Source organism: Anolis sagrei, chromosome 8 (assembly GCF_037176765.1).
Source record: "Anolis sagrei isolate rAnoSag1 chromosome 8, rAnoSag1.mat, whole genome shotgun sequence".
Classification (NCBI taxonomy): domain Eukaryota; kingdom Metazoa; phylum Chordata; class Lepidosauria; order Squamata; family Dactyloidae; genus Anolis; species Anolis sagrei.
The window spans coordinates 23,004,020-23,030,736 of NC_090028.1; the positions used below are offsets into that span (position 1 = coordinate 23,004,020).

At 43.3% G+C, this 26,717-nt stretch overlaps 1 protein-coding gene across 1 annotated transcript; it reads right to left on the bottom strand.

Annotated features, from left to right (window-relative positions):
- On the bottom strand, window positions 1-26,717 carry KCNG4 (potassium voltage-gated channel modifier subfamily G member 4). Its single transcript, XM_060788263.2, has 3 exons — window positions 26,090-26,717; window positions 21,219-22,006; window positions 1-3,701 (listed from the first exon to the last, which is right to left on the bottom strand). The coding sequence occupies exons 2-3, from the start codon at window positions 21,954-21,956 to the stop codon at window positions 2,934-2,936; spliced, it is 1,506 nt and encodes a 501-aa protein (XP_060644246.2). The 5' UTR covers window positions 21,957-22,006; window positions 26,090-26,717; the 3' UTR covers window positions 1-2,933.

Consider the following 26,717-nt stretch of genomic DNA (forward strand, 5'->3'; position numbering starts at 1 on the left):
CATTTATTCTCTTTTTTATTCTTTCTCAATTATCTCAAGAAATAGTATGTAAATAAAATTTGTTAGCTAGTGTGAAAGGTTTACAGAGGGCCCTCAGCCTTTCTCAAGCAGGCTTTGCTTTTCAATTTCAACTTCTCCATCCCCAAACCAGGTGCTACTCAAGTCATTCCTTGGGAGATTGATCAGGCAGTTCAATGATGCTTCCAAGCTATGATATTTGATGCCTTGGGCTCAAGGGATGCTGATAGGCTTCTATGAGAAATTCCTCGTACGCTTGATTCTCAATATTTTAGATATGGCAAAAGGAGGGCAGATCCAAAAGACTTTCCATCTTGAGGATGGCTTTAAAGCAGGCATGAGCAAACTTGGGACCTCCCTCCAGGTGTTTTGAACCTCAACTCCCACAATTCCTTCAGTATGTGGACAAGACCATTAGTATGTGGATGACATGCTCATAGCATGCTTGGGAATCCTCTTGGATTCATCACTTACGCTTGAGGCTCAGGCATCGGCGGTGTCTGCGAGGGCTTTTGCACAACTAAGACTTGTGCGCCAGCTGCGACCGTACCTCGCAAAGGCTGATTTGGCCGGGGTGGTCCATGCCTTAGTCACCTCTAGGTTGGATTACTGTAATGCGCTCTACGTGGGGCTGCCCTTGAAAACGGCTCGGAAATTCCAACTGGTTCAACGGGTGGCAGCCAGGATGTTAACTGGCACCCCTTCCAGAGAGAGGTCAACTCTCCTGTTCAAGGAGCTCCACTGGCTGCCGTTTACCTATCGAGCCCAATTCAAGGTGCAGGTGCTTACCTACAAAGCCCTAAACGGTTTGGGACCTGCCTACCTGCGTGACTGCATCTCCGTATATGAACCCACGTGCTCCCTCCGTTCATCCGGAGAGGCCCTGCTCACGATTCCACCTGCGTCGCAGGCTCATTGGGGTGGGGACGAGGAACAGGGCCTTCTCTGTGGTTGCCCCCCGACTATGGAACACCCTCCCCAAAGACATTAGACTACCACCCACGCTGGCAGTCTTTAGGAAGAACTTGAAGACCTGGCTATTCCGATGTGCCTTTCCGGAATAGGATAACCTCCAGCACTACGTCCCAGAAGCACTTTATTAGAGCGTAAGACTCTCTGCACATTGCACTTGCCCAGAATCCCAACATATCACCTCTTACACCCAGCACTTTTAACTTGTACCCTTCATTGGCCCGGCCCTGGTTTTATTGTGTAATAGTGTAATGTTTCGTTGTTGTTATTGCTTATGTTTTTAATTTGCTTGCATTGTATTGTTATTGTCTGTTGTTGTTGTGTTGAGGCCTTGGCCTTTGTAAGCCGCATTGAGTCCTTCGGGAGATGCTAGCGGGGTACAAATAAAGTTTAATAATAATAATAATAATAATAATAGTACAAGCTTGGGCCAAGTTGGGCCCTCCAGGTGTTTGGACTCCAGCTCCCGCAATTCCTTCAGTACATGGATGGCATCCTTCAGTTATGTGGATGACATACTCGTAGCACAGGAATGGGTCAATTTGGGTCTTCCCTCTGGGTGTTTTGGACTTTAACTCCCACAATTCCTAGCAGCCTTAAGTGGTTGAGGGAGGCAAGGAAGGGGCCTGAGGCTGTTAGGAATTGTGGGAGTTGAAATCCAAAACACCCGGAAGCAGGGCCCAAGTTTGCCCATGTCTGCTTTAAAGGATAGCCATATCTCAAAGGCAGTTCTTTGTGCCAACTTTAATCAAAGTGAAATGGAAGTTGGCGAGGAATTTGAGGTGCATCCAGCCAAAAGCTACCATTCTACAACCTTTCAATAGAGTCAGACAAAACAACTGGACAGTCTGTGACCGAAATTAAATCATTTAAGATGCCCACAAGCCAGCAAGTATTGAAACATTGGGAAATTTGCAAAGTTTTCCTGCCAGGCTTTTAGTCCTGGATGAACTTCTACTTTCAGAAGCAAACCAAGGTCAGAGCTAGTGCAAAAAAAGGGGTTGTGCCAAAAAGAAAATTAGAAAAGGTTTGTTTTACACACATTTCAAAAAGGAAACCCACCAGAAAAATATACTTTTTTTGTAATTATCCAAAAAGTGTGTAAAATCTCTCAAAACCCCATTCATCGAGGTAAAAACCGTGCATGTGCACCTACATTTGCAAGGTTTACTTTGTGCAGATTTGATTGTTTGTGGATTTGATTAATTACATTCTCTCTAGGAAACTCTACTTTCTCCAGCGTGACCAAAAGGTCAACCTCTATTGGAATTGTCCATAGAATTACATTGGAGGCATTCTCTCAAATAAAATAATAATAATGGTGTTTTTAGTTCATAGTTTTTTTTACAGCTAGCCTCCCCACCCCAATAAAATGGAGAGCCTATTCTTTTTCTGTACGCAGAATAAAACAAGTGAAAATTTTCATCCTAATTCCTTCACTACTGTGCACATAACGGTAACACCTCTACCTGTTTCCACCCATTTTTGCTGCATCTTCAACTATAGAGAGCCTTCCTGAGTAGCAATGCTATTTAGGCTATATATATATTTTTTGCAATATCATACCTGGGAGAAACCCGGAGTCACTCCATTGGGCCCATCCGTGTCTCACAAAATTAGGCACAAGGGCCAAATGTGGCTCATGGACCACATTGTCCTACTATGGTCTCAGTTCTGTGTGTCTTTCAACCTGCAAACCAGCTTCTGGGAAGGGCTTTCCAGACGTATTACTGTATCCCACCTTTCCAGTGCCATCCCTTCCCTATGATCATCATTGATGAAGCATTATTGTTACGCCGATGCATTGAAGCTGTTGATTCCCCCTGTGCAGATCTTTGTGCTGAGGGAAGGGTTCGCAGAAGCTGTTGCATTGGGAGATGGTGCATTGCTGGTGCATCTCTTGTTTTGTGCACAGCGGGGTTTTGTTTATTATCCTGGCCAAACTACCGGGTGGGAGAGCCATTGGGGTCAGGTAGGAAGCTCTCGTTCTCGTTGAAGGTGTCACTCTCGCCTGACGTGTTGGCATTCCTCATCCTCCGTATCCGGGACTGCAGCCTCTCGTGCTCCCTCCGCAGTTCGGAGTAGGAGTGGGAGAACGTGTGGAAGATGGAGGTGGCTGGGAAGGACATGATGAGGATGCCACTCAGGATGCTGCTCAGGGCCACCATTTGGCCTGGGACGCTCCGGGGGACCATGTCTCCGTAGCCTACCGTGGTCATGGAGATGATGGCCCACCAGTAGGAGGCTGGGATGCTGGTGAACTCCAAGATCTTCCCAGACTCGTTCTCGGCCAGGTAGACCAAGGGTGAGAAGAGGGTGACAGCCACGCAGAGGAAGAGCAACAGGAGACCAAATTCCCGTGCAGAGCGGCGGATAGTGAGGCCCAGGGTCTGCAAGCCCAAGGAGTGCCTGGCCAGGCGCATGACGTACAGTATCCTCAAGGCACGTAAGACCCGCAGCACCAAGCCCACCTTCTCGAGGTACGAGTTCCCGCTGGGCTTGTCGTCGTCCTCCATGGACTCGTCATCCAGGACGATGAGGGAAGCGTAGTAGGGGGAGATGGCCATGAAGTCGATGATGTTCAGTGGCCCCTTGAAGAACTGGCACTTGCTCTTCGCTTGGATGAAGCGGAGGCAGAACTCCAAGGAGAACCAAGCCACACAGATGGTCTCCACAATGAAAATGTAATAGCACTTTTGGGAACATTCACCCTGTGGAGAGGAAACAGAGAGAGGGAGACAAAGGTGGCCCAAATCAATCAATGCTTCTCCTAGTTTACTAACCACAATGAGAACACTTTGGAAACATATCTCAGAGCAGGACTTAATTGAACAGCCTTGGTGAAGCCCAATACTGTTCCAACAAGGGAGGGAAAAATATATTCTACAGCAGCCTTTTGAAAATAATATTTAATAGGCACAAACTCATTATCGTTTCTATAACTGACATTCTGGCACTCTGAGCAAACAGATTTCCATCACTTGAGGGGAAACGCATTGCAGAGAGGAATAATAATAATGTGAGCCCCTCAAGGAGTCCTTGGCATTATAAAGAAACCAGAACCTGTTCTCTCAAAGGACTCCATATTGACTTTGCAGAGGAGTCAGGCTTTGTAAGCAGAAGGTTTCACATTCACTTTCCAGTCTCTCTGGCTCAAGAAGCCTGTGAGGGCTTCCATGTCAGTGAAGGAATGAATCCACTTAGGGTTTTATTATGAGCGATGATATGGCAACATCACTCCTTTATGGGACCTTTCCATATATTATCAGGAGGAGGAGTTGGTCCACTGTAGAAGCCCTTTCCTAAAATAGACAGTGAATAAGCAGTCAACCTCAGGTTTATTTAATGCCACCCTGGAACACATAAAGATATTAAACATGTCCCCTAGTATTTTAAGGGCATAGGGCATAGGGAGAGGAGTAAATAAGCTGCCTTGAAAGGCGCTCTCCAAGGATTGAAATTCAGTACTATGGATAGTTCCTCAAAAACCAGGCTAAAAGGCAGACTAGATCAGTGGTTCTCAAACTGTGCTCCGTGGAGCCCTTAGGGTCTCTTTATTACCACTTTGACTGTGCTTTTCCTGGAATTGCTCCTATCATCATCATGATCATGATCATGATCATCATCACCATTAAAATTACAATTATTATTATTATTATTATTATTATTATTATTATTATTATTATTGCAAATGCTGGATGATCATCTGTTAGGGCAAATCGCTTCTGACACGACAAAGAAAAATCTGTTAAGGGTGTTTTGATTTGTGCCTTTCCTGCACTACAGAAACAGGTTGAACTGGGTTACCCCTGGGGTTGCTACTGTTGTTGTTGTTATGTTCGGCGGTGGTCAGGGGAGCATTTGCACAATTAAAACTTGTGTGCCAGCTGCGCCCATACCTTGGGAAGTCTGACTTGACCACGGTGGTCCACACTCTGGTTACATCCCATTTAGACTACTGCAACGCTCTCTACGTGGGGTTGCCCTTGAAGACTGCTCGGAAGCTTGAAATGGTCAAGTGCTCGGCAGCCAGGTTACTAACAGGAGCGGCACTCAGGGAGTATACCACTCCTCTGTTGCGCCAGCTCCACTGGCTGCCAATTTGCTACCGGGCACAATTCAAAGTGCTGGCGTTAGCCTATAAAGCCCTAAACGGTTCCGGCCCTACTTACCTCTCCGAACGCATCTTCACCGACCAGGACATTAAGATCGTCTGGGGAGGCCCTGCTCTCGGTCCCGCCTGCATCGCAGGCATGCCTGGCAGGAACGAGAGACAGGGCCTTCTCGGTGGTGGCCCCTCGGCTGTGGAATGCCCTACCTGCAGACATCAGATAGGCCCCCTCGCTGTTGGCGTTCCAGAGGAAGGTGAAGACCTGGCTCTTCGAACAAGCGTTTGGCTAATCAGTGCAATGGAATATAGGAACACGGTGCAATCGAACATAGGAATATGGAACAAAGGATTACGAGAAAGGATTCTGATTTGTTGTTGAGGAGCTATGGTTATGATAATGATTGTCTTTGATACTGATTGTTATGTAGAATGTATAGTGTGTTTTAATCTGCTTATGATACTCTTTTGTGATATTCTGTATTATGTAAACCGCTTTGAGTCGCCTAAGGGCTGAGAAAAGCGGTACAGAAATAAAGTAAGTAAATAAATAAATAAATAAATAATATCTAATTTGTTGTCAATCCATTCCTTTGGGCTTCATGCAAATCTACCATTTGCCAAAATATACATTCTGGTGCTTTTCCTTTCCATTTCTAGCTGAACAGCTTAACCATTGGTTCATCCCATGGGACGAACCAACCAACCTATTATTATGATTATTACTATTATTCCTGCAAAGACTGGATGACCCTGGGCTTTCCCACTGAAATTCTGTTAAGTTTATGTTGGTTAAAATTGTTCTGCATTTTAAATATTGCTTCTTTCTTTCTTTCTTTGCACAAGATTGGAAGTGTGCAAGCCATGAGCCTGTCTCTGAGTATACCAAGCCTAGATATGTAAAAGTACTAACCTGTTCTATGCGCTCTGCATCAAGAACCCATTTGTGTTTAGATGGACGATTTCCGAACACCATTATTTTTGACTTGGATTTGTTTATTGTCAGCTTGTTTTTGTGGGCATAGGTGTTAAGTTTACTCAGTAATCTTCGTAATCCTATTTGTGTATTTGACATCGAAATCATGTCATCTGCCTATAAAAGAGTGTTTACATGTCTGTTACCAATTTTTGGCATGTGAACATCAGAGCTGCTAAGGGAATTTGGCAGGTCATTGATGTAAAGGTTGAAAAGTAAAGGGGCCAATAAGCAGCCTTGTCTTACACCTTTGCAGGAATCTATTCTCTTTGTCAGAGCTCCACTGATTCCCGTTCTAACCTGAATATGGTTGTTGGAGTACAGACATTTGATCAGGAGCAGTAATCTGCGGTCTATTCCGTGGGCTGTTAATTTTTGCCAGAGGATTTCTCTATTAATGCTGTCGAAAGTTGATAAATTCCTATATATTTGTATTCTATTTTAATAGTACCAGACATATGTTGTATGTTGTGTTTGCACTGTCTGTTTTTGATAAGGCCAACTAGCTAATCAATAAAAATTGTTGTTGTTGTTCTTTCTTTGCACTACAAACTAGATATGTGCAGTATCCATAGAAATTTGTTCATATTTTTTTTTCAGTTAGTTCACACAACCACTCTCAATCCCTCCACCACTGCCCTGGTCCATCTATCACATTTCAAAATGCACTGCTGTCCCTGTGCCCAATAGTTTCCACGATAAACCTTTCCTTAGCCATGTATAAATATGTGAGAGGAAGGCATAGGGAGGAGGGAGCAAGCTTGTTTTCTGCTTCCTTGGAGACTAGGACGCGGAACAATGGCTTCAAACTACAAGAGAGGAGATTCCATCTGAACATGAGGAAGAACTTCCTGACTGTGAGAGCCGTTCAGCAGTGGAACTCTCTGCCCTGGAGTGTGGTGGAGGCTCCTTCTTTGGGAGCTTTTAAACAGAGGCTGGATGGCCATCTGTCAGGGGTGATTTGAATGCAATATTCCTGCTACTTGGCAGGGGGTTGGACTGGATGGCCCATGAGGTCTCTTCCAACTCTTTGATTCTATGATTCTATGATCCTTCAAAAAGCTCTCTGCGGCTTTAAAAATTTGGTAACCCCTGGACTAGATTAAGTGCTTTGCTAAAATGGAACTTGTTCTCACAACATCCAAAACTGCCTTGTTTTTTTGTGTTGTTGTTGTTGTGTGTCTTCAAGTCATTTCTAATCATGGCAATGTTATCTATCATTGGGTCTGACACCACTTTGAACATCTTTGGCTGAATGTTATGGAATCAATTGAGCAATCATTTTCAAGGTGGCACAGGGGGTTAAACTGCTGGGATGCTGAACTTGCTGACCGAAAGGTCAGCTGTTAGAATCTGGGGAGCGAGGTGAGCTCCCGTTGTTAGCCTCAGCTCCTGCCAACCTAGCAGTTCAGAAACATGCAAAATGTGAGTAGATCAATAGTTACTGCTTCTGCGGGAAGGTAACGGTGCTCCATGCAGTCATGCTGGCCACATGACCTTGGAGGTGTCTACGGACAATGCTCTTTGGCTTAGAAATAGAGATGAGCACCAGAGTCCCAGAATCAGACATGACTAGACTTAATGTCAAGGGAAAACCTTTACTTTTACCTTTCAAGGTCTGTAGCCCACAGCTCCCAGAATTGCATTGTAAAGGGACAGGGTAGTTAAACTGGATTAATTGGACAGTATAGAGGCCCCCAAAGCAAGGAGGTGGCCATCTGGGGTTGATGCCAAGGGTTTCTTTGAGACGTTCCTCCTCCTTCTCCATTGGAACAGAATGTCAGTTCCCAGGTTTCCCTGGGGAAAAGTCCCGAGGCTCCAACTGGATAACAAACAGTTGATTCACCCTCCCACCAGCCACCTGCTACGCTTGGATCTTCACATACCACTCTTTGGTGGCACAAACGTCTGTCGGGGAAAAAAGAATATCTCAAAAAGGACTCTTTATTCATTTCCTAGATCACGCATGGGCCAACTTGGGCCCTCCCTCCGGGTGTTTTGGACTTCAACTTCCACAATTCCTAACAGCCTCAGTCCCTTTCCTTTCCCCCCTCAGATCATTAAGTGGAAAAGGAAAGGAAAAAGGAAAAGGAAGGGGCCTGAGGCTCTTAGGACTTTATCACAAGCAATCATGGGGGTCTCAGTAGTGATTGGCACACTGGGTGCAGCGCCTCAAGACCTTGGCCTGCACTTAAAAACAATCAGTGCTAACAAAATCACCACCTGTCAGCTGCAAAAGACCACCCTACTCAGATCTGCACACATTGTTTACTGATACATCACACAGTCCTAGACACTTGGGAAGTGTCCGACAAGTGATCCAATAGTGATCTTGTTTGCTGTGTATAATCTTGTTGTGTATCAAATAATAATAATAATAATAATAATAATAATAATAATGTACAGTAATGCTTTCTGTACAAGTTCTGAGAGTGCCTTGGACTGCGAGAAGATCCAACCAGTCCATCCTCCAGGAAATAAAGCCTGACGGCTCATTGGAGGGAAGGATACTAGAGACAAAGTTGAAGTACTTTGGCCACATCATGAGGAGACAGCAAAGCCTAGAGAAGACAGTTATGCTGGGGAAAGTGGAAGGCAAAAGGAAGAGGGGCCGACCAAGGGCAAGATGGATGGATGGCATCCTTGAAGTGACTGGACTGACCTTGAAGGAGCTGGGGGTGGTGACGGCCGACAGGGAGCTCTGGAGTGGGCTGGTCCATGAGGTCACGAAGAGTCGGAGACGACTGAACGAATGAACAACAATGCTTTTATGTCATGCTGCTGTGAGTCCCCTTTGGCAAAGTGGGATATAACAACAACAACAACAACAACAACAACAACAACAACAACAACAACAGGGGCTTTGTCAAGCTATATGATTCTAATCTGTAGCTTTGAGCCATGAAAGGCAAAACGGTGCCAAGCCAAACTACATTTAGTCTACAGTGTGGATGCACCCTGTGATTCAAGGCTGCCTCTTGCCAGCAAAGTTCTCCCACATTTGCAGCCAGGCATTACTTAATATTCAGAACATCGACACCTCTTCATGAACAAATCTTTCAATTAAGTAGTGAGAGCGTAGACGGAGAGAGAGAGAGAGAATCAAAAGTTTCTCGCTCGAAATGTCAAAGCAGAAAGAGCTGCAGTGCAGAGGTGAGGCAAGGTGAGGAGGATTTCATTGCAGATATTGGGCAGCATATCAGCTGCCCAATCTCCAGATACGATTTCATGGCAAAGATAAACAACATATGGGCTTCCAGACACTGCTAGACTTCAAGGAATGATGGGATTTGCAGCCCAACAGCATTCGGAGGACCTTACATCCCCACCCCTGATCTAAAGGTTTTTTAAAATTTATTGTCGAAGGCTTTCATGGCCGGAATCACTGGGTTGTTGTAGGTTTTCCGGGCTATATGGCCATGTTCTAGAGGCATTTTCTCCTGACGTTTCGCCTGCATCTATGGCAAGCATCCTCAGAGGTAATGAGGTCTGTTGGAAGTAGGAAAACACCTAGCTCCAGCAGACAAAAGTCCTTTGTCCCACCCTGGTCTTTCCACAGATATATAAACCCATTTTCCTACTTCCCACAGACCTCACTACCTCTGAGGATGCTTCCCATAGATGCAGGCGAAACGTCAGGAGAAAATACCTCTAGTACATGGCCATATAGCCCAGAAAACCTACAACAACCCAGTTTTTAAAATGTGTCTTTATGGAGTGAAATCTCCAGAAGAGCTTGGAATTTCCATTCCAGATTTGCAGTAGGGATAAGGGCTACCTCGAAATAGTGAAGTTTTACATTGTTCTGCTTTTGAAGTCCTTTGAGAGGTTCCAGATGTGGCACCATTGAGGATTGGTTTCTTTGGAGTCAGAATGATAGGCTTTGGGGTCGTTTTGTCCATAGAAAAGTTGCAACTGGGGGGCATTCAACTTCTGACCCCTGAAATACAACATATAACTGCCACAGGGACTGCAAAATCACACTTTCTGCACCACTGCCTATTAGAATACTTGAATATTAGAATAATTTAAATCAAGGGAGTCTTTGAGGTTGGAATGTAGGAAGAAATGCCCCCGCAATGGGTCACTTTGCCACTTCAATAGGTGGCTACTCAGCCATAGAGGATACTTCGGGCAGCCCTGCATTACTTGTTTGAATAATGAATCCAAATGCACTCGGGGAGCGCACGGACTTTTCTTTATGGATCAGCGGGAAGCATTAGCCGCACAATGTCATTGGACCGCAAAGGTTATGTATATGTACAAAGCCACTGCCTGCGATGAATACACAGAGACGATTTTAAGGAGCCTAAGAACATTTAAGGGGAACGGCCCTTTGCAAACCCATTCAAGGAAATTAAACTGGACAACCGCAGAAAACGACACATGCAAATCAGTCACATCCATTTTAATTAACCCATTTTGGGTTTTGGTCCAAACTTTAAAGGAGGTAGCCAAATGGGGAACCCTCCTACACTTAATGCATTCAGCACCCAAGATAGAGGCATTGAGGTATGGAGCAAAGCCAAGGCTGTCTTGACTATCTCATTTATACGAAGCCAACAGATCATGGTAATAAAATGTGAAAAGTTTAGTGATGCAAGCAGGTTGTGGTTTGACCACAGCAGAATGGGGGAAAGTTACTTTTTGGAAGATTCCCATAGTTGGATGGATTCAGAGAACTCACATTTGAAAAAGGAACTTTTCTAAAGTTTTATATTCTTGCTGGATGCTCTTAGCTGGGTCACCTTTTCTCCACTGGTGGTCGGGATCGTCAACATCAGTGATTGGAGAATGGTGACAGTGTTAACCATATTATTCACATATTATTAACTAATAGGCTCTTTGTCCTATGAAATGGTTACTGAAATTGGCATCATTCTGTCATGAAAATATGATGTGTAGATTTGATAAATATGGATTTATTATGACATATGGTTTGACAGAATTGTACAAAAGGTGTATGAAAGGGGTCTAATTTGGCTGAAGACACCATTCTAAAAGATTAAGCCTGAAATGACAAAATCAGGAACTACCTGCTTGTTGGAATTGTAATTCGAACCTGCTAATGAGAACTGTAATGACTGACCTGCCATACTATTTTTTGTTGTTGTTGTGTCAGGAACGACTTGAGAAACTGCAAGTCTCTTCTGGTGTGAGAGAATTGGCCGTCTGCAAGGACATTGCCCAGGGGATGCTCAGATGTTTTTTGATGTTTTTACCATCCTTGTGGGAGGCTTCTCTCATGTCCCTGCATGAGGAGCTGGAGCTGACAGAGGGAGCTCATCCGCGCTCTCCCCGGATTCGAACCTGCAACCTGTTGCAGGTTTTCCGCCAAGACTTCAGCCCTGCTGGCACAGGGGTTTAACCCACTGTGCCGCCGGGGGCTCCTATGCCATAGTAAATGATTGACATTGATATGAACTGTGACGGTAATAAGAGAAACGTTTACATCTGTTTTTGTTATTTTTAAGTTAATTGTATTGTTTTAATCTGCTTCTGTAAACCGCTCCAAGGCAAATTGGGAGTAGCGGTATACAAGTTAAATAAATAATAATAATAATAACAGTTGCTCACTTGATGAACTTTTGGGGAAAACAACTTGTTTACATTAATCAGGGACAAAGGCTCTTTTAAGTTAAGGAAATGTTTACAATGTATTGTAAACATTTTGATTGTATTTTGCTATTTTAATGTTTTAGTGTGATTTAGAATATGATGTCTTAATGACTGTCTGTAATATTGATGTTGGAAACCGGCCTGAGTCCCTCGAATAGAGGTGAGAAGACCGGTATACAAAACTGCTAAATAAATAAATAAATGTTAAAAAGGAAGTCAACACAGAGCTGACTGCGTTTCTCAACACCAATTACGAAGAGTCAACACATTGCTACAGGGATATCATAGACCTTATTACAATCCAAACCTTGTGGCAGACCAGAGGAGTCTGGTCCAGCTGCCATGCTCGAGAGAGATGGTGTGCCTTTGGAGAGTGTCAGGTCTGCTATGGAAAAGCAGTGTTCTGGCCACTTGCTTCTTTCTCAGGGAAAGGGAAAGGATGTGTTGGCATTTTGAAGTTTTAGACATTTGATGTGTTGGCAGATTTGCAAGGAAGCAGTCTGGCCTAAGAGATGTCCTTCACAGCAGTAGAAGGGTGATGTATGCATGGTGATAGTTGAATGGATATGTGATTGTGAATGCTGAGCAAAAATGAAACGTCTTTTTGTTTGTTTATTTGTTACCCAGTGTAACTGTAGGTTTGTGAATCCAATGTAGTTACATAGAAGCTGTATGGCTGCATGCCTAAATGTTGTTCTGACAAAGTTCTGATACCCTTTCTCTTACCAGAAAATTGCAATAAAAAGAGCCTCTGCTTTAAAGTTATTGAAAAGCTATTCATAACTGTGTTTATAATAATAAATAAATAAACAATGTTAATCATATTCTAAAGGCGCGCTTTTCCAAGGTACTTAATTCAACCCACCTTCAAGGTCTGGGATAACACCCAAAGCGGATTCGCAGTCCCATTGGAATGGAAGCCACTAGAGACCACTGCTTTTCTCCTAATCAGGAGAAGGTATGGGCAGACCCAGGCCCAAAGACTGGCTGCAGCTCCATAGGCTCTTTTCTCAGACCCTTCTTTATTTCACCATCCCTTCCTTCCTTCCTTCTCTCTTTCCTTCCTTCTTCCTCCCCCCCCCTTCTTCCCTCTCTCCCTCTTTCTCCTTCCTTCCTTCCTTCCTTCCTTCCCTTTTGTTTTTCCTTTCTTATCTCTGTGAGGAGGATATCATTCTCCATTCTTTATTTTTCCCTCCCTCGTTTCCTTCCTTCCTTCCCTTCTAGCCTTTCCTCCATCCTTCCCTTCTGTCCTTCCTTTCCTGTGGGCTAGGCAAAACTAAGGTGAGGTGGATCTGTAATTGGTTAAACGGACGAACCCAGAGGGTGCTCACTAATGCTTCCTCTTCATCTTGGAAAGAAGTTATGAGTGGAGTGCCATCCGCAGGGTTCCGTCCTGGGCCCGGTCCTGTTCAGGATCTTTATTAATGACTTAGATGAAGGACTAGAAGGCAGGATCATCAAGTTTGCAGACAACACCAAATTGGGAGGGATAGCCAATACTCCAGAGGACAGGAGCAGGATTCAAAATGATCTTGACAGATTAGAGAGATGGGCCAAAACTAACAAAATGAAGTTTAACAGTGACAAATGCAAGATACTCCACTTTGGCAGGAAAAACAAAATGCAGAGATACAGAATGGGGGACAATGCCTGGCTCGAGAGCAGTACGTATGAAAAAGATCTTGGAGTCCTCGTGGACAACAAGTTAAACATGAGCCAACAACGTGATGTGGCGGCAAAAAAAGCCAATGGGATTTTGGCCTGCATTAATAGGAGCAGAGTGTCTAGATCTAGGGAAGTAATGCTACCCCTCTACTCTGCTCTGGTTAGACCACACCTGGAATATTGTGTCCAATTCTGGGCACCACAATTCAAGAGAGATAATGACAAGCTGAAATGTGTCCAGAGGAGGGCGACTAAAATGATCAAGGGTCTGGAGAACAAACCCTATGTGGAGCGGCTTAAGGAGCTGGGCATGTTTAGCCTGAAGAAGAGAAGGCTGAGAGGAGATATGATAGCCATGTATAATAAATATGTGAGAGGAAGCCACAGGGAGGAGGGAACAAGCTTGTTTTCTGCTTCCTTGGAGACTAGGACGCGGAACAATGGCTTCAAACTACAAGAGAGGAGATTCCATCTGAACATGAGGAAGAACTTCCTGACTGTGAGAGCCGTTCAGCAGTGGAACTCTCTGCCCCGGAGTGTGGTGGAGGCTCCTTCTTTGGAAGCTTTTAAACAGGGGCTGGATGGCCATCTGTCAGGGGTGATTTGAATGCAATATTCCTGCTTCTTGGCAGGCGGTTGGACTGGATGGCCCATGAGGTCTCTTCCAACTCTTTGATTCTATGATTCTATGATTCCCTGTCTCCTCCCCTCTCTCCCTCTTTCTCCTTCCATGCATCCTTCCCTTCCTCCCTTTGGTCCTTCCTTCCATCAATCCATCCATCACTGGGCAGCCAGTCCTCCTAGCAGGAAGTGCTAGCATGTGGCCCCCAAGTTAGAACATTTGCCCATGCCTGTTCTAAAGTGTGAAAGGCCAATCATATGAGTTCATCATAAGAAGGGAGATTGAAAACCATTCTTCATTGAAGGGAGGACTGTCGCCCACCTTAATAGTGTAAATCTAATCTAATTTTAGAAGTCACACAAGGTCTGCCCTGGTTAGTTCTTGGATGGGAGGCCACCTGCCAATACTGCCCTTCTTTTCTCCTTTCCATTTTTTTTTGGAAATATCCCATATATTTGGGGAAATCAGCCCAGAAATCTCCATGCATGCGTGGGTGGATATGCTCAGAGAGAAGGCAAAGCTCCTGGATTACAAGCAAAGCTGGCCGGCTCTACAAATTAATGCAGAGCATTGCATTGACCTCTGCCTATGGCCCTTTCCCCTTTGGGGGAGAAGATGGCTTTTCTGTGCTGCAGTTCTGACGGCACTCAGAAAGCGGGTTCAAAATCGTTTTGATGGATTTTCACCAAATTGTCTTATTGCAGTTTATATTTAATTCTGTTTTAATTTTTGTATATTTGTGTATTTTTTAATTCTGTGCAAATGCTTTTATGTCAAGATGCTTTGAGTCCCCTTTGGAGAGATAAAGTGGGGTATAAATAAATATAATAATAATAGTATATATGATAATATATGATAATATAAAATAATAATAATAATTGAAATTGTATGCTAATGGTTTTATGTCAATCTGCTTTGAGTGCCCTTTGGGGAAACAAAGCAGGGTATAAATAAATATAATAATAATAAGTAATGTACAGTAATATATAATAATAATGATAATAATAATAATAATAATAATAATAATAATTGAAATTGTATGCTAATGGTTTTATGTCAATATGCTTTGAGTGCCCTTTGGGGAAACAAAGCAGGGTATAAATAAAGATAATAATAATAAGTAATGTATAATAATATATAATAATAATGATAATGATAATGATAATGATAATAATAATAATAATTGAAATTGTATGCTAATGGTTTTATGTCAATCTGCTTTGATTGCCCTTTGGGGAAACAAAGCAGGGTATAAATAAATATAATAATAATAAGTAATGTATAGTAATATATAATAATAATGATGATGATGATGATGATGATGATAATAATAATAATAATAATAATTTATTATTATTTATTTATTATTTGCACTTGTTAACCGCCACTCTCAGCCCGAGGGCAACTCGTGGCGGTGTACAAAACATAGAACATAGAAAAGACAACAGTTTACAATAGATCAAGACCATAACATAACATCTTACGAATACACAACTAATAATAATAATAATAATTGAAATTGTATGCTAATGGTTTTATGTCAATCTGCTTTGAGTGCCCTTTGGGGAAACAAAGCAGGGTATAAATAAAGATAATAATAATAAGTAATGTATAGTAATATATAATAATAATGATAATAATAATAATAATTGAAATTGTATGGTAATGGTTTTATGTCAAACTTTGAGACCCCTTTGGGGAGATAAAGTGGAGTATAAATAAAATTTTATATATATATATATAATTGTATGCTAATGCTTTTATGTCAAGCTGCTTTGAGTCCCCTTTAGGGAGATGAAGCAGTGTATAAATAAATATAAATATAATAAATGATCAGTGCTATTATTAGGATCTCAATTGGTAAGACAGTGGTTCTCAACCTTCCTCATGCCGCGACCCCTTAATACAGTTTCTTATGTTGTGGTGACCCCCAAACATAAAATTATTTTCATTATTACTTCATAACTTGAATTTTGCTACTGTTACAAATCTTGAAAGTAAATATCTAATATTCAGGATGTATTTTCATTCACTGGACCAAATTTGGCACAAAAACCCGATATGCCCAAATTTGAATACTGGTGGGATTGGGGGGACGGGACGATAATGATTTTGTGATTTGGGAGTTGTAGTTGCTGGGATTTATAGTTCACTTACAATCGAAAGAGCATTCTGAACTCCACCAACGATGGAATTGAACCAAACTTGCCACACAGAACTCCCATAACCAATAAAAAATACTGGAAGAGTTTGGTGGGCATTGACCTTGAGTTTTGGAGTTACAAAACTCTTACATCCAGAGGGCACAGTGGATTCAAACAACGATAGATCTGGAACAAACTTGGCATGAATACTCAATATGCCCAAATGTGAACACTGGCGGAGCTTGTGCAAAATAGACCTTGACATTTGGGAGTTGTAGTTGCTGGGATTTATAATTCATCTACAATCAAAGAGCATTCGGAACCCCACCAATGATAGAATTGGGCCAAAATTCCCACACAGAAACCCCCATGACCAACAGAAAATTGTGGAGAGCTTTGGGATGAATTGACAGTGATTTAGAGATGTAGTTCACATACATCCACAGAGCACTGTGAATCCAAATGACTATGCCAAAGGGATTCCTAAGACCACCAGAAATGTGTTTTCGGATGGTCTTTGGTGACTCCTCTGAAACCCTCTGGCGACCCCCCCCCCCGGGGTCCCGACCCCCAGGTTGAGAAACACTGTGGTAAGAAAACCAACCATACCATATAGAAATACTTTACTACAATGTATGCTCACAACAGATATTTATTATCTGCTCAAATATTATGTTATCTTGTATTCAATTAAAACATTTTTTTTAAAAAAACCTCTTGTGGAGTGTCTGCTGTGGACACCTCTTGTTGCGTTTCAAATAAATAATGGATACCCAGGAGGAGGGGGCCCCCGGTGGGTTAAAGCACTGAGCTGCTGAGCTTGTTGATCGAAAGGTTGCAGGTTCGATTCCGGGGTGCGGCGTGAGCTTCCGCTGTCAGCCCTAGCTTCTGCCAACCTAGCAGTTCGAAAACATGCAAATGTGAGTAGATCAATAGGTACCTCTCCGGCGGGAAGGTAACTGCGCTCCATGCAGTCATGCCAGCCACATGACCTTGGAGGTGTCTACGGACAACGCTGGCTCTTCGGCTTAGAAATGGAGATGAGCACCACACCCCAGAGTCAGACATGACTGGACTTAATGTCAGGGGACTACCTTTACCCTTTTAATGGGGAAACACCGCATTGATAAGTGCACAGAGATTTGATTCTGGACACGCATGCACATTTCAAATTGGATGAACTCTTATACTGAGAGTTTTGGAATTATAATGAGAAGTAATTAGTGCCCCATAGAAACAGCAAAAGGGCTTTTGTAGATTCTCACACCATGAAAAGAATTTTCAATGTGCTAAAATATCTTGTTTTGCTATAGCTATTTAACACTGTTATCTATTAGCTGGGAATATTTCAAACTAAATTTCCAGGCTCTTGGAGCAGAATCTGGTTGCTTTCTAGTGTTGATTAGCTAATATATATTGGACAAGAGGAGACCACCCAGCACAAAAAGAGCTTGTTGAAACCCAATAAACTCCATCTTAACCAGGCATGGACAGTCAGTCCCAGCACCGTCAATGTAAGAAACCTCTCTTTAGGGACATCTGTTGGTGGGCAGATTTTGGACAAAGCTCAAGAGGAAGAAAATAGCCTTATGTGTGCTTTCTAAAAAAGGAGTTATGGACGTATAAGCTACACTGAGGTGCGTGGAAGCCACCAACGGGATGCCAGGGCTTGAGCTGTCATGTCCAACACTGAGTATATGTAACGAGTATAAATATGAACATCAACCATGGGCAAAGGACGAGAGGAAAATGTATGCACAGTCTAGACCAAGCATAGGCAAACTTCAGTCTTCCAGGCAGGGCCGTAGCCAGAAAAAAAATTCGGGAGGGGTTGAAATTTTCGGGGGGAGGGGGGTTGAAAATTTCACGGGGGGGGGGGGTTGAAACCTGCCTCCTAGCTCAGGCTGAAGCAGAGAGCACATCTGCAGGGGGCAGAGCAGCCTTCAATACCCTGCAGGTCCGCCCTTGTCAACCACCTCCACCAAGTCCTGAATGAGAGCATTCAACATCCCCTCCCCCCCCCCCCCAACTTGGTTGCTTCACTACTGTTCTGTCGCACGCTGGGCCTGTAAATAATTGTCTTTAGAACAGGATGTGCAACCTTTGCCCAGTGGGAAGCCAGGGGGCCTAAAGAGAAGTTCTCAGAGGTTTCCACCACAAACAGTCTTTAGATGGCTTGAGAAGTACAACAAAGTCTTTTATTAATGAACAATCAAACGGAAACTTCTCTTGTCTTCAGTAAAGTTAAGCAAATGATTCCAAGCTTTTAGGCAACTGGTGAATTCCTAATCTTGCCCACGAAGGACAGGCAACTGTCTTCAATAACTTCTTCTTTAAAGGAAAATCCCCGTTTTAACTTCTCCCAGGCTGACTGTAATCTAACCCTTACTGATGTGGGCTCCGCTACCGAGTCGAACTGCATCTCGAACACCGAGTGGACCTACCAGCCAGGCAGTAGATGATCTCCAGCTGGAGTTCTTTGGTCTTTAGGGCTGTTTTCCTGGAAATTCTTTGGAGACTCTTAAGACCTTTCTCCCCTGGAAGGTCTTAAGGGTTGAAGCTTTTGTACAGGGGAAGCTTGCACACATCCTATACATAAGCTTACCTTGCTGAGACTAACTAAAAATGGCTCCCTTCCCTTCCCAATTGCCCTGAGCAAGGGGTGGGACCAAAACTTAACAATGATGGACAGGTGACTTGCCCTATGACTGCAACCAAAGAAGCCACCTATCTGCAGAGTCCCTGAAACCTAGGACTGCAAGCAAACCTTTAATACAAAGCAAATAAAGTTGGAGCTCCTGGTACAGCTTACCAGAACAACTACATTGGCTATTGCTGCAAGTAATGACAGTGTGAATAAATTGCTAATATTTGCTTGAGATAGTGCTTGCAGTTCTGAAGGGACTCTTGATTTTTTGCATCTCATAGACTTAGCAGCATGGGGATTTGGTTAACCAGTTAAAATTCATGAGTAAACCAGGTTTTTTAAAAAAATCTGAAACATTTCGGGGGGGGGGGGGGGTTGAACCCCTAAACCCCCCCCCCCTCGCTACAAGCCTGCTTCCAGGTGCTTTGGACTTCAACTCCCACAATTCCTAACAGCCGGTAGGAGTTGATGTCCAAAATACTTGGAGGGCAGAAGCTTGCCCATGCCTGGACAAGATCAATCACTGTGCAGATGAGATGCATGTTGGTCATAAATAATACAGCCAGTCTCCCACATTTGCACAAAACCCCACAAAAGTGGGAAAATGTCAGTTAAAATTGCTATAGATTTATTTACCTAGATAACACCTCTCATGGAATTTTTTTTTATTCCGATAGATGTTTAAAGATGAAGGTGCTTAAGTCAGAAAGTGCTGTGGTTTTATACACTTTTATGGTTTTAACTTGAATTGTTTTCAATAGTAATTATGTTAAATACTGTTCAATGTTTGTATATTTTATGTTGTATTGTAATAATTTGAATTGTGAGCCGCTTTGAGTCTCCGTATGGAGAAATAAGGTGAGATATAAATAAACTTAATAAACATAATAATAATAATAATAATCTACTACAGTGTTTCTCAACCTGGGGGTCGGGATCCCTAGGGGGGTCGCGAGGGGGTGTCAGAGGGGTCGCCAAAGACAATTAGAAAACACAGTATTTTCTGTTGGTCGTGGGGGTTCCGTGTAGGAAGTTTGGCCCAATTCTATCATTGGTGGAGTTCAGAATGCTCTTTGATGATAGGTGAACTATAAATCCCAGCCACTACAACTCCCAAATGTCAAGGTTTATCTTACCCAAACTGCACCAGTGTCCACATTTGGTCACATTGAGTATTCATGCCAAGTTTGATCCAGATGCATCAGTGCTCTCTGTAAGTAAACTATAACTCCAAAACCCAAGATCAATGCCCACCACACTCTTCCAGAATTTGTTGTTGGTCATGGGAGCTCTGTGTCCCAAGTTTGGTTCAGTTCCCTCATTGGTGGAGTTCAGAATGCTCTTTGATATTGTAGGTGAACTATAAATCCCAAATGACAAAATCAATCCTCCCCTCAACCCCACCAGTATTCAAATTTGGGCGTATCGAGTATTTGTGCCAAATGAATGAAAATACATCCTGCATATTGGATATTTACAAGATGATTCATAACAGGAGCAAAATTATAGTTGTGAAGTCGCAATGAAAATAAGTTGATGGTTGGGGGTCACCACAACGTAAGGAACTGTATTAAGGGGCCACGGCATTAGGAAGGTTGAGAACCACTGTTCTACTATGACTACTATTGTATATTCTCTCTCTAGCATCTCTAGGCTCTCCAGCAGAATTCTATGGCGGAAGTTGGCCATAAAGTTGTACAGAAGGACCTAGGGGTTCCTAGAGATTGTTCAAACCCATGAATCTGCCAAAGTTATGTCCACAAATGTCAAGGGTTAACTATACTGATGTAGAGGGCCTACTGTACTGATGATGATGATGATGATGATGATGATGATGATAAAAGATGAGGAATAAAAGCAATCAGCAAGAAAATATTGGAAGCAAGACTATGTCATGAGAAGAAAATCAACATCAGCTGCACAAATAGCACTGCATTTGGAGATTGCAGGACGGCAACCACATGGATAAAGACCAAAAAAAAAGTGGATGGACACCATCAACAAAGACATGCACATTGCCATGAGACCTGTGGAGGCCCAAAACAAAGTCCTGTGGAAATGACAGTCACAATGCTAACCCTTCCATTGGGGAAATAGCTTAGAAAGGAGAAGATGGATGGATGAGTGGATGAATAGGTGGATGGATGGATGGATAGATGGTTAATTGGATGGATGGATGGATGGATGGATGGATGGATGGATGCATGGATGCATGGATGCATGGATGCATGAATACATGGACGAGTAGGTAGGTAGGTAGGTAGGTAGATAGGTAGATAGGTAGATAGATAGAGATAGATAGATAGATACCACAGCACTGCATTTGGAGATTGCAGGATGGCAACCACATGTGCAAAGGCCAAAAAAAAATACAGCTTAGAAAGAAGAAGAAATAGATGTAATAATAGTACTAGTAGTAGTAATAGTAGTAGTAAGAACTTACTCACCCTGTCTTCTGCTTCTCTTAAGTCTGGCATGGTGCTGACACAAAGGCTTATTGTCGTGGTTGCCACAAAGAGGATGGAGAGGCAAGCAAAGATCTTCCCAGGGAGGCCTGACTGCGGGTTCTCCACCATGTCTCTTAGCCTGGACATGAAGGTCTTGGTCTCTTCCTCCAGGATGCAGGTCATCACTTTGTTCATCTCCATCTCTTCCTCCCTTTGTTGATCGGCCACCTCCTCTGCCTTCTGGAAGAGCTTCCGGAAGCAGCAGTTCTCCAGGCTGGACTCCTCAATCCCCCAGTACTTGAGCTCTTCCTGGAAGGACAAGGCACACATGTCACGGAGCAGCATCAGCTTCCCTGCCGCCAAGAAGCTGGCGATGGCCCCGAACGCACTAGGGCTGCGGTCAAAGAAGAACTCATGGGAGTCCTCGTCATAGTCATCGCAGAGCTGGATGATCTCCTCGTAGCCACTGCAGAACCGGAGCTTGCTCAGCCGGGATGAGGGGAACTCGTCCAAGGTGCTCCAAGGCAAGAGATACTTGATGCCTCCTACGTTGACCACAATCTCGCTCCTCAAGTCAGTTGTTTGGAGTTGTTTGGGGCACCAGACCCTCTTGGCCCTCTGGTAGTGGACCCCTTTGGCTGGAGGTGTCTCGACCACTGAGACGGGGATCAGATGATTCAAGGAGGTGCAAGAAGTGTAGCTGAAATCATGTTCGCTGCCTCCAGAGAGAATAGGCATTTCTGAGGGTTGTCACCAGGCCTCCCAGGACAGCATCAGACCAAAGCTAGCTAGAGAGACAAGGATGGTAGAAGAAAACAGACACATACACAATGAGACAGAAAGAAACATGTCTCCATCCTAATTATATTTCATCCACCCTCCTCAATAGTCCCTTCATTTATGATGTTCCTCAGATGATGATGATGATTATTATTATTATTCCACTTTTTCTCTCTATAGTAAAGGTAAAGGTTTTCTCCTTACATTAAGTCTAGTTGTACCCGATTCTGGGATTCTTGTGCTCATCTCCATTTCTAAGCCAAAAAGCTGGCGTTGTCCATAGACGCCTCCAAGGTCATGTGGCCACTGGCATGACTGCATGGAGTGCCCTTACCTTCCTGCAGAAACAGTACCTATTGATCCACTCACACTTGCATGTTTTCAAATTGCTAGGTTGGCAGAAGCTGGTCCTAACAGTGTCAGGGCAACCAGTCAATTGTATTACATTTCTAGCAGAACAAAACAAACAAACAAACAAACAGACAAAACACAAAATTTGCAAGTTTGGTAGTTGATTGTCCTTTGGTAGTTGATTGTCCTTTGATAATCCTTTGACCAGTATCTGGCCACTTGGAGTACCTCTGGTGTTGCTGCAAGAAGGTCCTCCATTGTGCATGTGTCATAATGATACTGTTAGTATCATATAATATATTGTATTATAAGTTGTAGTATATATAACATATTATATGACACCTAACATAGCATAATACTGTACTATACTATTATACTGAAATATTATTAGTCATATATATTATATTATATTATATTATATTATATTATATTATATTATGTTATATTATTATACTACAATATATACAATATATTAGTATATTATACTATTGGTATTATATAATATATTGTATTATATTATAAGTTGTAGTATACATAATATATTATATTACAACATTATTAGTACGCTTCTATGAACATGTTATTAAAAGACATAACCACCCCATGGATTAGTTGCAAGGAAAACCAGGTTTATAGCCTTCAAATCCATAGCTATATTGGTGCTGTTAGTTTGTGAGACCTGCGAGGAAGCCACACATTCAGTGTGAGCAGAAGAATTAAAGTTTTCCAAAGCCCTGCAGCTAGATCATACCAAAGACACATCTGTCTTATTATCCTGCTCCCATAGGAGGTCAGCCAACGGCCTCCAGAAGTTCATGAGAAGGTCTGAACTTGGTCTTCCATATAGGATTATCCTCTTCGGTGCCTATTCAGAGGTAGCCTCTCCATCTGTGCCTCAAAGTTGCATCTCTAAAAAGCCACCCATGGATTAAGCAAATCCTATGTGATCTGACTGAGCAGTGAAACCTATTCATTCCAGTGGGATTTGCCCGAACTGTGTATAGGGCTGCAATAATCTTTACTGCAGGCTTGGGCCAAGTTGGGTCCTCCAAGTGTTTTGGACCAACTCCCACCATTCCTCACAGCCTCAGGCCCTTTCCTTTCCCCCCTCAGGTAGGGCCCAAGTTAGCCCATGTTTACCATCTTGAGTGCATCTCATATTTGTAACTAAAGTTCTCTCCCGGCTGCTCCTGCTCAATGACAGTCCCGTCCGATGACCACAAATTTCCATAAGTTACTTCTGTTCCATCTGCCTGTCCTCAATCTGCAGCAAACCCATTTTGCTCTAACGAAAAGCCTTAGAAGACTTTCAAAAATTAAATAATGCCAGGATAATGTGTCCATCTCAAGAAAAGGGCAAATCTGGTCCTTCGATTGTGTACCCATCCTTAGCTAGATGACACTGTCCACTTATTTGGAGGAGAATAAGATGCTGATGAAGGTTGGTAAGGATGCTATTTTTAAACCAATACATAAATAAACAGCTTTTTCTTATTGTGGAACAGACCAAATTATGGGATGGACAAGACATTGGGAGGACCCTCTTGATGCTTTCCAATGAGTTTTCCATTTCAGCTTTGAAACACCAAAGAAGAGGAGAGGACGGGGAGAAGACGGAGGTCTAGTAGTCATTGGGATCCTGTGAAGTTTGAAAGCAATCAATATAGAAGGTAGTGATCGATCTACAGATGCAATGGACTGCAGCACCGTTAAAGACAAATTGGTCAGCTAAAAAGCCAATGGGATTTTGGCCTTCATCAATAGGAATCTAGTATATAGATCCAGGAAAGCCATGCTCCCTCTCTCTTCTGCCTTGGTCAAACCACAGTTGAATACTTTGTCCAATTCTGGGCACCACAATTGAAGGGAGATGTTTACAAGCTGGAATGTGTCCAGAGGAGGGCGAGTCAAAGGATCAAGGGTCTGGAGAACAAGCCCTATGAGGAGCGGCTTAAAGAGCTGGGCATGCTTAGCTTTCAGAAGAGAAGGCTGAGAGGAGACATGATGAGGGCCATTGATAAATATGTGAGAGGAAGTCACAGGGAGGAGAGAGCAAACTTCCTTTCTGCTGCCCTGGAGACTAGGACACAATGGAACAATGGGTTCAAACTACAAGAAAGGAGATTCCACCTGAACATGAAGAACATCCTAACTATCCTAACTGAGAGAGCTGTTCAGCACTGAAAGTCTCTCTCTCTCTCTCTCTCTCTCTCTCTCTCTGCTCCTTGTTGAGTATGGTGGAGGCTCCTGCTTCTTGGCAGGGGGTTGGACTGGATGGCCCATGAGGTCTCTTCCAACTCTTTGATTCGATGATTCGATGATTCTATGATTCTTTGTGGGCTTTGAAGTAGAGGCTGGTTGGCCATCTGTCGGGGGGGGGGGGGGGGGCTTTGAATGCAATTTTTCTACTTCTTGGCAGAATGGGGTTGGAATGGATGATGGCCCACTCTAGGATTCTAGGATTATATGATCCTGGAGCAAATCCAGATTGAACTATCCTTAGAAGCCAAGTTGGCTAGACTAAGTTTATGACGTTTTGGCCATATAAGAAGAAAGGACTCTCCTTAGAAAAGGCAATAATGCTTGGGAAGCTGCCTTTGAGATGGAGGGATCCAGCCGAGGAATCTGGAGTTGCTAGGACTCTGCAAGACCTAAACAGAGGTATTAATGACGGAGTAACATATGGGATCACCATAAGTTACAGTCGGCTTGATGGCAGTTCTTACCCAAAGCAAAACAGGCAACGAAAGAAGCTACGAGAAGCCAGCCTACCCTCTCTCTTCTCCCCTTGATCTTGCAGCCATTCTTCCCACATCTGCAGCATTCTGCAGTCTTTTTATGGGTTCACAATGATTCCCATAAATCACATTTCAACAATCCCATACAGTCAGTCATGGCAGAGGGTTGGACTAGATGGCCTTTGCAGTCCCTTCTAACTATATGATTCTGTTCTTCAAAATAATGCTGGAGCTGGGGAAAATCACAATTATTCCCCAAGCCTTTTTGGAAATATTGTGCGGCATCATTAAATGCAACCCACGAAACATGCATGCATATATATATATATATATATATATATATATATATATATATGACAACATGAATGACAAATCACAAAGCAAATATACCCACTGTGATAAATAATAATAATAATAATAATAATAATAATAATGTTGTAATAATAAACAACAACAACAACAATTAATGTATTGTCGAAGGCTTTCATGGCTGGAATCTCTAAGTTCTTGTGGGTTTTTTCGGGCTATAGGGCCATGTTCTAGAGGCATTTCTCCTGACGTTTCGCCTGCATCTATGGCAAGCATCCTCACTACCTCTGAGGATGCTTGCCATAGATGCAGGTGAAACGTCAGGAGAAATGCCTCTAGAACATGGCCCTATAGCCCGAAAAAACCCACAAGAACCTAACAACAATTAATGTATGTATATCCCACTTTTTTGCCCCATCAGGGATTCAAAGCAACTAACAACAAGGTATAAAGCATGCAGGTGCATTGGGGCAAAAAGGAAATGGACGTAGTCAGTAATCAAAATCAATCAAAACACCATAAGACAAATAAAACATAATAAAACACATCACAGATTAAAATACAACCAGCACTTCAGGTATAAACACTAAATAACCCTAAACTGAAGCCATGATCTATATTTTAGCTCTTCCATTTTGTTGGTGCTGTTCTTGCAACCCAAATTCCCAAGCCAACTTTTGCAAAGTTACTTACTGCACTAAACACAGGCTGTGTTCAGGCGAAGTCTCCCCGGCAAGGCAATGGCAGGACCGAGAAGCCTTCGGCATCTGTGGGTGGTGGATGGGATACAGGGATGGGCACTTCTCCTTCCATGGAAATGGCTAGGAGCTCTCCAAAGGTCCATCCCGGCTTGCTTGCTCGTCCAGCCTTTTTGTGCCTCGCAGTCCCTTTGAAACACTGTTGGAGAGGAAGGATGCTCCCTTGAGAGCTGCCTCTGTGGTCCTCACAGGAGGAGAGGAGGAGGAGAGGGAAGAGGGGAAGGCTCAGCCCCAGTAATCCTCTCTCCCTTTCGCTCTTTCCTGCATCCATCCATCCATCCTCCGGCAGAGCCTGATCCCTTAGGAAAGGATGCAGGGAGCGTGCCAGCTCTTCAGCACCAGCCGGAGTGAGGGAAAAAGACCCGCCACATCACTCCCATTCGATGCTCTTTGCCAGAGAGATGCTCCTCCTGAGGTTCTTCACTGTGCTCTTTAGAGGTGTTTCTCTCCTCTTTGCCTTTCCCTCCAAGGCTAAGCTTGCTTGAGTTCTGTAAGTTGGAGGCTTGAATCACCATCCCGCCAGGCAGAGGTTTGGATAAGCAGCATGGCACAGACATACCGAG

Coding starts and splice junctions, on each gene's coding strand:
- KCNG4 (XM_060788263.2), bottom strand. CDS start 21,956: ATGCCTATTCTCTCTGGAGGCAGCGAACATGATTTCAGCTACACTTCT. Junction 3,702..21,218: donor TAAGAGAAGCAGAAGACAGG/GTGAGTAAGTTC, acceptor TCCTCTCCACAG/GGTGAATGTTCCCAAAAGTG.